Raw genomic sequence first — 12,749 nt, 5'->3', positions numbered from 1 at the left:
ACGTTTTCTTTCTTTGGTAAGCATTTTTTCCTGTTTTATACTTTTGGAATTTTGGTTTTTCATGTTGATTTTAAAATGACCTATTTCATGTTTGAAATGTACTAACTCGTTTTTTCCTCACAGCAGTTCAACTTGTATGTGTGGTTGCAATAATACCCTCCCATTAAGTACATTTTTGGAGAAAAGTAACATCTTTTGTACCACAAGCTAGTAATGCATTTTCAGAGCACTATACGGTTTCCTTCTTCAGTAAGCATTTTTTCTGTTTTATACCTTTGGAATTTGGATTTTCATGTTGATTTTAAAATGACCTATTTCATGTTTTAAATGTATTAACTCGTTTTTTCATCAGAGCAAGTCAACTAGTATGTGTGGTTGCAACATTTCCCTCCCATTGAGTACATTTTTGGGGAAAGGGACATCTGTTGCACCTCAGGCCGATGACGCAGCTGCGGAGCACGATACGTTTTATTTGTTTGGCAAGCATTTTTTTCTGTTTTATACGTTTGCAATTTTGGTACATCATGTTGATTTTAATATGACCTATTTCGTGTTTGAAATGTACTAACTCGTTTTTGCTTCACAGCAGGTCAACTTTGTGTATGGTACAACATTACGCTCACACTGAGTACATATTTGGAGAAACGGATATCTGTTGCTCCACAGGCCAGTGAGGCAGTTGCGGAGCATGATACATTTTATTTCATTAGTAAGCATTTTTTTCTGTTTTATAGTTTTGGATTTTTGGTTTTTCATGTTGATTTTAAATTGACCTATTTCATGTTTGAAATGTACTAACTCGTTTTTTCCTTACTGCAGGTCAACTTGTCTCTGTGGTTGCAACATTACGCTCCCATTGAGTACACTTTTGGAGAAAGGGACATCTGTTGCACCACAGGCCAGTGAGGCACCTGCAGAGCATGATACGTTTTTTTCTTTGGTAATCATTTTTTCTGTTTTATACTTTTGGAATTTTGGTTTTTCATGTTGATTTTAAAATTAGCTATTTTACGTTTTAAATGTACTAACTCGTTTTTTTCACACAGCAGTTCAACTTGCGTGTGTGTTTGCAACGTTACGTTCGCATTGTATACATTTTTGCAGAAAGGGACATCTGTTTCACCAAAGGCCAGTGAGGGAGCTGCAGAGCACGATACGTTTTCCTTCTATGGTAAGCATTTTTTTCTGTTTTATGCTTTGGGAATTGTGGTTTTTCATGTTGATTTTAAAATGATCTATTTCATGTTTCAAATTTACTAACTTGTTTTTTCCTCACACCAGGTCAACCACTGTGTGTGGTTGCAACATTACTCTCCCATTGAGTACATTTTTGGAGAAAGGGACATCTGTTGCACCACAGGGCAAGGAAGCAGCTTCGGAGCACAATACGTTTTCTTTCTTTGGTAAGCATTTTTTACTGTTTTATACTTTTGGAATTTTGGTATATCATGTTGATTTTAAAATGATCTATTTCATGTTTCAAATTTACTAACTTGTTTTTTCCTCACACCAGGTCAACTACTGTGTGTGTTTGCAACATTACGCTCCTATTGAGTACATTTTTGAAGAAAGGGACATCTGTTTCACCTCAGGCCAGTGAGGGAGCTGCGGAGCACGATACGTTTTCTTTCTAAGACAACTACACTAAAGCTACCAAAGTTGGCAGTATCTCTAAACATCTTTCTGGATTTGACACCTACCCTGTTCGTAAACTTACTGTCACATCTTGGTTGTTTTAATTCTTTCTGTGCTGCTGCCAGATTAGCTGTGAGTTTCAGGAAGGACAATAGGAAACTGTGCAGGCTCATTTCTGATTATTATAAGTTATGTACACATTTTCGCTGAAAAAAGCTTTCTGAAATGGCATGTAATGATTATAAAGAATTTGAGCACAAAATTATATTTATAGGTGGCCTATATCAAATATGTGAAACACTATAATGAAGAATCAATATTCACTTGACTTACATTTATGAGAGATATATTCTTGCTCTGGGATGCCTGTAAATGTAATATGTGGCTGCAGCTTTAAATGTAAGGGCCCAAAACATTCAGTGCATTTTCTTCTGTCACATAAAAACATTTTCACAGATTAACGCTCTTCTCCTTTTCATACTGTCAGAATACTGATTAGTTTCATTCTTTTCTAAAACTCACCTTCAAAATTATTTTATTGGTCTCAGATGCTGTGTCTGATGAATCAGGTGCACCAGCTACTTTAGATCATCATGATTTTTAAAAATAAATTTATATCTCTTTAAGTGATAAGCAACCTTACTTTACTTTATAATGTGGACGTGAAAGATTTTTTGTTGTTACTTTTTTTATTTATTATATGTAGTCAAATCCACTGTCAGAGTGGTTTACAGGTTTTAATATACTGAACAGGTATTAAAATGCTCCAAAGTAGTACCCAAACATTTTGTTATTAGTTCAGTTGAGATGGAGATCTTTGCCAACTGTATAAGCAGAGACATACATCATGCTGGAAGCATGTGCTTTATATGATGAGATGGCTGCTTCCCTGGCTTCATCCCATGCATATAACTCCCTGAAACAAATTTTTTACATTAGTCACTAAAAATTGCTGTTGAATAAGGAAAATATTACTGCTTGCAATGTCATTCAACCAGTGGTGGATACAGAAAAATCTCAAGGAATGGGCACTAAAGATATCTTGAGCTACCTTTACCTTTACTCTAATAAAAAATAATCAAGTCACATGCAAAGTTTAAGAAAATTTTATTTAAAGTTACTATATACATATACAAGACAATGCCATCTTATGATATAAAAGAGTTGCAGTTGTGATTCTCTTCCTTAAATAATGAGTTCTATGTGCCTGTTCTTCAGTCTTAATATTTCTGCTTCTGAATGTAAACTAGCTTCCTATTCGGCGAATAGTCCGTACTTATAATGCTGCGTATCGAAGGTTTTTTGTACAAGAAAACGGTAGAATATTCGTGACTATTCTCGAACAAATTCCACACAGAATAACGTATCGAGATCACTAGAATGGCTGTGACTTTTCTCGTAGATATGTGTTAGCTGTCTATGTGCCAGACAGAAACTTGCCATCCTATATTCATGAAGAGGCAAAGTTAGTTCTCTTTGCTGATGATACAAGTATAGTAATCACACCTGAGAAACAAGAATTAATTGATGAAATTGTCAATACTGTCTTTCAGAAAATTACTAAGTGGTTCCTTGTAAACGGACTCTCACTGAATTTTGATAAGACACAGTACATATAGTTCCGTACAGTGAATGGTATGACGCCATTAATAAATATAGACCTTAATCAGAAGCATATAGCTAAGGTAGAATATTCCAAATTTTTAGGTATGTCCATTGATGAGAGATTAAATTGGAAGAAACACATTGATGATCTACTGAAACGTTTGAGTTCAGCTACTTATGCAATTAGGGTCATTGCAAATTTTGGTGATAAACATCTTAGTAAATTAGCTTACTACGTCTATTTTCACTCATTGTTTTCATATGGCATCATATTTTGGGGTAATTCATCACTGAGGAATAAAGTATTTATTGCACAAAAGCGTGTAATCAGAATAATATCGGGAGTCCACCCAAGATCATCCTGCAGACATTTATTTAAGGATCTAGGGATATTCACAGTAGCTTCTCAGTATATATACTCTCTTATGAAATTTGTTATTAACAACCAAACCCAATCCAAAAGTAATAGCAGTGTGCATAACTACAATACTAGGAGAAAGCACGATCTTCACTATTCAAGATTAAATCTAACTTTGGCACAGAAAGGGGTGAACTATACTGGCACTAAAGTCTTTAGTCACTTACCAAATAGTATCAAAAGTCTGACAGATAACCAACAAGTATTTAAGAAGAAATTAAAAGAATTTCTGAATGATAACTCCTTCTACTCCATAGAGAAATTTTTAGATATAAATTAAGAAAAAAAAAAAAAAAAAGAAAAAAAAAAAACAAAAGAAAAATATTAAAAAAAATAAAAAAATAAAAAAAATAAAGAAAAACAAAAAAAAATAAAGTTGTTATATTAACTTAAGTATGTTGTTAAATTAACCTAATTATGTCATGTATTGGAAAATTCGACTCGTTCCACATCATTACGAAATATCGTATTCATGATCCATGGAACTAGTATTAATCTAATCTAATCTAGAAACATGTAAAATACAATGACGCAGACACGCATTGCTACATAGGAAAGTACAACTACTCGATAACTCGATTCAGTCAAGTTAACTGACAAAAGAAACGAACAAATAGCGTGCGGGCTGACTGGTGGGGGTGGCACGGATGGCAATGTGGACTGCCCTGTAAGGAGGGGGGGTGGGGGGCACCCCCCCCCCCCCCTCCCATATGTGTCCGCCACTGCATAGAACACAACACTATCCACTGTAATTAAACCGCTGACTTTCGCATGTGATAAGGTGGCTACGTCCTGAGTTCTGTATTGTCACACCACTCTTCAAGACATGCATATTGAGCATTTCAACAAACTCGACATTTATCATCTCTCTCTCTCAAGTTTTTCTTTTCCTTCAGCTTTTGTTAGTAGTGGTATATGTTTACTGATAATATTTACGTGGATAAAATTATACTGGGCTACCAGCAGCGCTAAGTGGTATCAAATCCACGAGCCAACCAAGTACTACTTGGCCATTGTCAATTGGTGCCTGTCATGTGTTGGCTGCTTTTGTCCTTATACAGTATCACTGCCTGCGACATCACTGGCGACCAGGTCATTACCATATAACGTAAAGTTTTTATGGCAAAATTGCCGCACCCACTTTCATCTTCTGATGGCAGAGTTCCAAGCTGTGCTTAACTGCTTATTGTCGTCTTTTTGAGATTATTTTCAGAAATTTTTATCTCAGTCACTTCCTTCATGCTGCTATTCCAGAAACCATTTGTCCATTTAATAACAGATGTTTAATTGAATGCAATTCGGTGATTATTTTCAAGAGCATGCTCTACTATTGCTGAATTCTTGGGATGCTATAGGCAGATATGCCTCTCATGTTCTATAAGTCACTGTTCAACAGTCCACACAATTTGTCCAATATAAAATAGTCTGCACCCACACTGCATTCTGTATATTCCTGGCATTCTGAATCCTACATCATCTTTCACAGGTCTCATGAGTTGTTGAATTTTTGCCAGAGGCCTTAAGACTGAATCAATTTTATGTCCCTTTTAGGAGCCAGCTAATCTATCCTGTTACTGAGTCACAGAGTGGGAAAAACACAATTTTCTTCAAGGTCTCCTCAATGACTTTCTGCTTACGGGTCTTGGGTGAAATAGCTTGTGAAATTTGTGGATTGTTGTAGCCATCTCTGAAAACTTTTTTTTTTATGTGGTTCAGTTCTTTCCGCAGGTTTTCAGCACCTGTGCTGGATGGTGGTAACTTGTGCTAAGCGGCTGCTGGCCCATTTGGGTGTGGTTTTTGTAAACACTGTGGCTGAATCTCCATTTGCTTTTCTTCCGACAAGGATGTCGAGGAATAGCAAGACACCATCCACCTACATCTCCATCATGAATCTGATGTGCTCATGGATAAAACTCTTCCAGCTTTTCACATCCATGAGCCAGACAATGACTGTGTCCCTGATGTAACAACAGAAGCAACTAGGCCTTGCAGGAGACATGTCCAAGGCGATGTCCTCACAGTAGTCCATAAACAGTTTAGCTGTAACAATAGCTTATGGGCTTCAGATTGTGATGCCGTCTGCCTGTTTAAAATATTCTCCACTGTAAAAAAAAAATTATGTCAGTGTGCACTTAAATAAATCAATAACAGTGGCATAAAAAACTGGCATAGTAGATCTACAGCGTCTTTGATAGGAACATGTGTGAATAAAGAGACCACATCATATCTTCTCCAAGATGCAGGAATTTAATTCAGCTGATGAAGTCGGTTGTGTTCTTGATGTGTTGCCCGCAGATACTAGCATGAAAAGTAAGGATGTTAGCCAGATGTTTTGCAAGTCTGTAACTTGGTGATCCAATGATGCTTGCAGTGGACTATAGCACTGTGTCATCCTTTCTGGAAGGCTACAAAATGTAGGTGTGGAGGGGCTTGAGGGAGGAGCACCACGAAGTCACCATCTTACAGATTTGCAATATATCTGGCCAGTATCCTTACTCTGCACAGTGATCAGTGTACGCACCATATCAAGAATATGACTGACTTCATCAGATGAATTAAAAATGCCTGTGTCTTGAAGAAGGAGACGTGATGGTCACCTTTCATGTAGTCTCATTATTCACATGCGTGCCCATCAAAGACACCATAGATCCGATCTTCCAGTTATTTGACAACATTATTGTGAATTTATTTAGGCACACTCTGATGTGATTGTATTTTTTGGATGTGGAGAATATTTTAACCAGATGGGGTCGTCTTGATGGTAAGACCATTAGCTCCAATTATAGCCAAATTGTTTATGGAATCCTCTGAAGGCATCCCATGGCCTTGGTTCATGCAAGGCATTGCTTTTTTCTTTATGTCGACGACACATTAGTTATCTGGCCTCATGTACATAAAAAATTGGAAGAGTGCTTGGGTGACATCAACAAATTCATGATGAAGGTGGAGACAGATGGTGCCTCGCCATTCCTTGATGTCCTCGTCTAAAAAAAAAAGCAAATGGGTGTCTCAGCCACAGTGGTATCCCAAAACCCCACCCACATGCACCAATACCTGCACACTACCAGCTACCACCACTCAGCACAGAAATATTCTGTTCTGAGGATCTTCGCACATTGAGCAGAAGCTATTTCATGTGCTGAAAACCTACCAAAAGCATGCGTTTCTGCCATTCTATAGCTCAATAACAGGAAAGATTAGCCGGCTCCTAAAGAGACAGGGCTCCAGTTAAATTCTGACATTTCAGGAGGCCTGTGAAAGGTGATGTAGGTCTCAGAATGCCAGCAGTGTACAGAAGACCACCTGGGTGTGGACTGTCTTATGTTGGACAGACTGCGCAGACTACTGAGAGACAGCGTACAGAATATGAGAGGTGTTTCTGCCTATGGTATCCCAAGAAATCAGCAGTAGCAAAGCATGCTCTGAAAAAGGAACCAAATTGCATTTGACGAAATATGTATTGTTATACAGGCATGTGGTTTTCGGGATAGCATCATAAAAGTTTCTGAAAACACCCTCAATAAAAATGGCTATTAATGAAGTCAACAGCAATCACAAGACAGTCACCACTGGACAACAGCTAGAGGAGTACTCAGCTGAAAGGTCATGCATTTTCAAGCACTTGAAGCCAAAGAGAATTTTATCAGTACATTCACACAAAACGAAGCATTCAAATATTTATTCACATTCACATGTGATTTGTTTTCAGGTGTGACACATTCATATACTTTCATAGTGCAAACGTTAGCCAGAGTATTTGAGCCAAATGTGTGAAGCAAAGAAAAGCTGTTTAATTCTTTACAATACAGCTTGATAAGAAATTTCATCTGTTTAGTTTACAGGAAATTATAAATGTTGGAATCCATAACCAACACCACTATCAGACATTAAAGTCAACTGCAGCTAAGCAATAACCAATTGTAAGTTTTAAATATTATACAGTACTCCTGTGGCAGTCACCCACATCCGGGCTACATCAGCTACTCTTGTAAGTCTTCCACAGGCAAAAGTTTAAAACCTTTGTCTCACAATATTTTGATAAGCATCAGCTATATTACTCTACATAACTTCTCAAATATTTACAGTTCCACGGAAAAATTACTCTTATCTACTGTGGTGATACAGGTCTAAAACTAGAGAAGACATTGTGACATACCTATGACACACATTAAATACTGCACTAATTTCCAGAATTGAATATAAAACTTTAAAACAGTGTTCTGCAAGTTGAGTGGTGTGGAGATGAAAGTAATGTTTTGTACATTTGAAAGAAATGAGTTATAAACTGTCCATGGACTTCCTCTCCTAGCCCCCCCCCCCCCCCCCTCCCGGCAGTGCTTCACTTTCATAACCACTTGCAGCCATCCACAAATCTAGTACATCTTGCATAGAGACCAAAGGGAAGCAATGGCAAACCAGTGCCACTAAGACCTTGTTATAGGCAATTGTGGCATTTTCTTATAACAGTTATGGAATCTTAACAATAGTCAATGTATAAGGGGCAGTGAAATGAAAATAAGACAGTTGGGAAAAAATAAGTAAACTGTTTATTATTATTTCAAAAGTAATCGCCATAACTATTAATACATTTATCCCACTATCAGACAAGATAGTTAATGCCTTCATGGAAAAATGTTTGAGGTTGCTTACAGAAGCATGATTGTATGCACCTCTCTGTCTGAATCAAATTTAAAGCCACAAATGTCTTTCTTCAGGGCTCCAAAAATGGAAATCGCATGGGGAGAGATTGGGACTGTATGGCCTCCATATGCTTCCACTGTTGGCTCTGACACTTGCTCTCCAGCTGGAAATGATGACACCATGTTTCATATCTCACAATAATGCAGTACAGGAAACAGTATTCTTCACTGTGATACTACCGTTCCAGATGCTGCAGTGATATCAATGTTCTGTTCAACATCTGCTCTTCTGTCAGGCTGTGGGAAACCCACTGATGCATGCTCACAAAAATGTGCACACATACAACAGGTTTTGATGAACTTTAAATGCTCTGTCATGATGATGTGTGTGGTGCTGCAATTGATGCTCTATATGAGCCAAATGTATCCACCACCTGCCATCGGTCCTTTTTCATGGCAGCATCCACTGCAGCAACGACAGAAGGGGTAATGACACAATGTGCCTGTCCTGGCTGACTGCTGTCTTTCAATGACACCCAACCTTTTCGAAATTGTTTAATCAATGCAAACACATGTACACGTGACATGCTGTGTTTGACATAACAGCAGACATTTGGCCTCTTTCTGCAGCCAAAAACTGCACTGCGCCTTGCTGTTCCTTCGATTCACTGACCTCATATCAAGTATACCAGGTAAATGGCACAGCAGTGAACATTCATGCTGTTCCTTCCTGGTTCCAAATAAAGGGCAGTTCTATAAACACTCCTACATGTATTACCAACACCCATGCCTCATTTTCATTTGGCTGCCCCTTATACTGGTAGTGGACATTTGGCAATGTTATCTGAAAATTAAATGCGGCAATATCTGGGCATTTCTATCTAGGGCTTTCACTAACTGAAAACTCTGATATACTCTCTGCAGTGGCCACCCAATGTCTAAGTGCAAGTTGTTCAGGTAATGTATCAATAAAACTAGCCGTCCCTCAGAATTCTAAGTCCAGTCACCTGCAACTGGCAACAACATTGTAAAATATGGAACTTTCTGGAAGGTGTGTTGTCTTCTGCTCTTGTGCAACAGTGCTGAATCTGCTCATGGTCTAGTGGTAAAAGTCACACAGTGTAGGTGCAAAGTCACAAGTTCAAGTCTACTTCTTTCATTTTTTAAATTGCATTTCATCTGTCTGCCACAAGATGGAACATCTGACAATTTTCTTCACTTTATAACCCATCAGTAGCAGCAAACCATCCAGGAACATTCCCATGAAAGAACTCATGGCTGCATCAAGATCAGAACAATTTATATTCAAAAGTTTCCTTGCTATACAGTGGTTATAGACCCCTCGTAATTTGCTGTTGGCCACCATCACCTGGCATCTGATCAGCTGATTGTGGTACACCTTGGCCATGTTTCTGCTCAAGCAGTGGCAAACATAAAATTGTTTATTAATGTAGTTTGATTTTCCATGCAAAATAAGTTCAATAAACCAATTGTGAATGCCATGCAGTAACGTAATGATGTGAAGCTGCTCACCCAGCTTATGACTTGAGGAATATTTAAGTGTGTAAACTACCATAAATACAGGTGCATCAGCAAGGCGTTAGCCTATTGTATATGTATGTATAAACTACCACCACAGGTAAGTTGTTGTTGTGGTTGTTGTGCTTTCAGTCCAAATTCTGGTTTGATGCAAGTCTTCACACTACTCTATCCTGAGCAAGCCTCTTCATCTCCGACTGACTACTGCAACCTACATCCTTCTAAATCTGCTAACTGGATTCATCTCTTGGCCCCCCTTTATAGTTTTTACTCCCCACACTTCCCTACAGTACTAAATTGGTGATCCCTTGATGCCTCAGAATGTGTACTATTAACCGATCCCTTTTTCTAGTCCAGTTGTACCACAAATTTCTCTTCTCCCCAATTCTATTCAGTACCTCCTCATTAGTTACGTAATCTACCCACCTAAAGTTTGGCACTCTTCTATAGCACCACATTTCAAAAGTTTCTATTCTTTTGTTGTCTACCATTTATTGTCCATGTTACATTTCCACACATGGCTACACTCCATACAAATACTTTCAGAAAGGACGTTCTCACACTTAAATCTATACTTGATGTTAACAAATTTCTCTTCTTCAGAAACGCTTTTCTTGCCATCCAGTCTACATTTTATATCCTCCATATTTTGCTTCCCAAATAACAAAACTCATCTACTACTTTAAGTGTCTCATTTATAATCTAATTCCCTCAGCATCACCTGACTTAAATCGACTACATTCCATTATCCTCGTTTTGCTTTTGTTGATGTTCATCTTATACCCTCCTTTCAAGACACTGTCCATTCCGTTCAACTGCTCTTCCAAGTCCTTTACTGTCTCTGACAGAATTACAATGTCATCGGCGAACCTCAAAGTTTTTATTCTTCTCCATGGATTTTAATACCTACTCCAAATTTTTCTTTTGTTTCCTTTACTGCTTGCTCAATATACAGATTGAATAACATCGGGGAGAGGCTACAGCTCTGTCTCACTGCCTTCCCCACCACTGCTTCCCTTTCATGCCCCTCGAATCTTATAACTTCTATCTGGTTTCTGTACAAATTGTAAATAGCATTTCACTCCCTGTATTTTATCCCTGCCACCTTTAGAATTTGAAAGAGTATTCCAGTCAACATTGTCAAAAGCTTTCTCTAAGTCTACAAATGGTATAAATGTAGGTCTGCCTTTCTTTAACTTATCTTCTATGAGAAGGCACTATTGCCTCATGTGTTCCTACATTTCTCCTGAATCCAAACTGATCTTCCCTAAGGTCAGCTTTACCAGTTTTCCCTTCTGTAAAGGGTTCGTGTTAGTGTTTTGCAACTGTGACTTATTAAACTGACAGTTCGTTAATTTTCATATCTGTCAGCACTTTCTTTCTTTGGAATTGGAATTATTATATTCTTCTTGCTGTCTGAATGTATTTTGCCTGTCTCATCCATCTTGCTCACCAGATGGAAGAGTTTTGTGAGGGCTGTCTCTTCCAAGGCTATCAGTGGCTCTAACAGAATGTTGTCTACTCCCAGGGCCTTGTTTTGACTTAAGTCTTTCAGTGTTTTGTCAAATTCTCCGTGCAGAATCATATCTTCCTTTTCATCTTCATCTAGGTGATCTTCCATTTCCATAATACTGCCCTCACTTAAATCTCTCTGGTATAGACCTTCTATATACTCCTTTCTGCTTTTCCTTCTTTGCTTAGGACTGGCTTTCCATCTGAGCTCTTGATATTCATACATGTGGTTCTCTTTTCTCCAAGGGTCTCTTTAATTTTCCTGTAGGGAGAATCTATCTCACCCCTAGTGAGATAAGCTTCTGCACCCTTACATTTGTCCTCTGGCCATTCTTGCTTAGCCATTTTGCACATCCTGTTGATCTCATTTTTTAGACGTTTGTATTCCCTACTGCCTGATTCATTTATTGCATTTTTATGTTTTCTCCTTTCATCGATTAAATTCCATATCTCTGTTGTTACCCAAGGATTTCTAATAGCCCTCATCTTTTTACCTACTTGATCCTCTGCTGCCTTCACTATTTCATCTCTCAAAGCTACACATTCTTCTTCTACAGTACTCCTTTCTCCTGTTCTTGTCAACCATTCCCTAATGCTCCCTCTGAAACTCTCTAGTCTCTGGTTCTTTCAGTTTATCCAGGTCCCATCTCCACAAAATCCTGCCTTTTTCAAGTTTCTTCAGTTTTAATCTGCAGGCCATAAACAGTAAACTGTAGTCAGAGGCCACATCGTACCCTGGAAATGGCTTACAATTTAAAACCTGGTTCCGAAATCTCTGTCTTACTGTTATATGATCAATCTGAAACCTTCCACACATACAACCTCCTTTCATGATTCTTAAAGCAAGGGTTAGCTATGAATTAGTTATGCCCTGTCCAAAATTCTACCAGTCGGCTTTGTCTTTCATTCCTTTCCCACAGTCCATATTTTCCTACTACTTTTCCCTCTCTTCCTTTTCCTACTATCGAATTCCAGTCCCCCATGACTATTAAATTTTTGTCTACCTTAACTATATGAATAATTTCTTTTGTCACATCATACATTTCCTCAATCTCCTCCTCATCTGCAGAGCTAGTTGGCATATAAACTTGTACTACTGTGGTGGGTGTGGGCTTCATGTCCATCTTGGCTACAATAATAGATTCACTATGCTGTTCATAGTAGCTTATTCACGTTCTTATTTTTTTATTCATTATTAAACTGACTCCTGCATTACTCCTATTTGATTTTATATTTATAGCCCTGTATTCACCTGACCAGAAGTCCTGTTCCCCCTGCCACCGAACTTCACTAATTCCCACTATATCAAACTTTAATCTATCCATTTCCCTTTTTAAATTTTCTAACCTACCTGCCCGATTTAGGGATTTAACATTCCATACTTGGATCCATAGAAAGCC

The 12,749-nt window shown here is 38.1% G+C and overlaps 1 protein-coding gene across 1 annotated transcript in view; it reads right to left on the bottom strand.

Moving 5' to 3' along the window:
- Positions 1 to 2,425: 2,425 nt before the first annotated feature.
- The window catches only part of LOC124615560 (leukotriene A-4 hydrolase), a 123,128-nt gene continuing 112,804 nt past the window's right edge, over positions 2,426 to 12,749 (bottom strand). The window contains exon 13 of the mRNA XM_047143535.1: positions 2,426 to 2,551. Coding sequence (XP_046999491.1) covers positions 2,434 to 2,551 — 118 coding nt within the window. The 3' untranslated portion in view covers positions 2,426 to 2,433. The remainder of the gene's footprint in view (positions 2,552 to 12,749) is intronic.

The sequence above is a fragment of the Schistocerca americana genome, chromosome 5, assembly GCF_021461395.2.
Source record: "Schistocerca americana isolate TAMUIC-IGC-003095 chromosome 5, iqSchAmer2.1, whole genome shotgun sequence".
NCBI classification, from domain to species: domain Eukaryota; kingdom Metazoa; phylum Arthropoda; class Insecta; order Orthoptera; family Acrididae; genus Schistocerca; species Schistocerca americana.
This window is presented reverse-complemented; position numbering and strand designations above follow the sequence as displayed.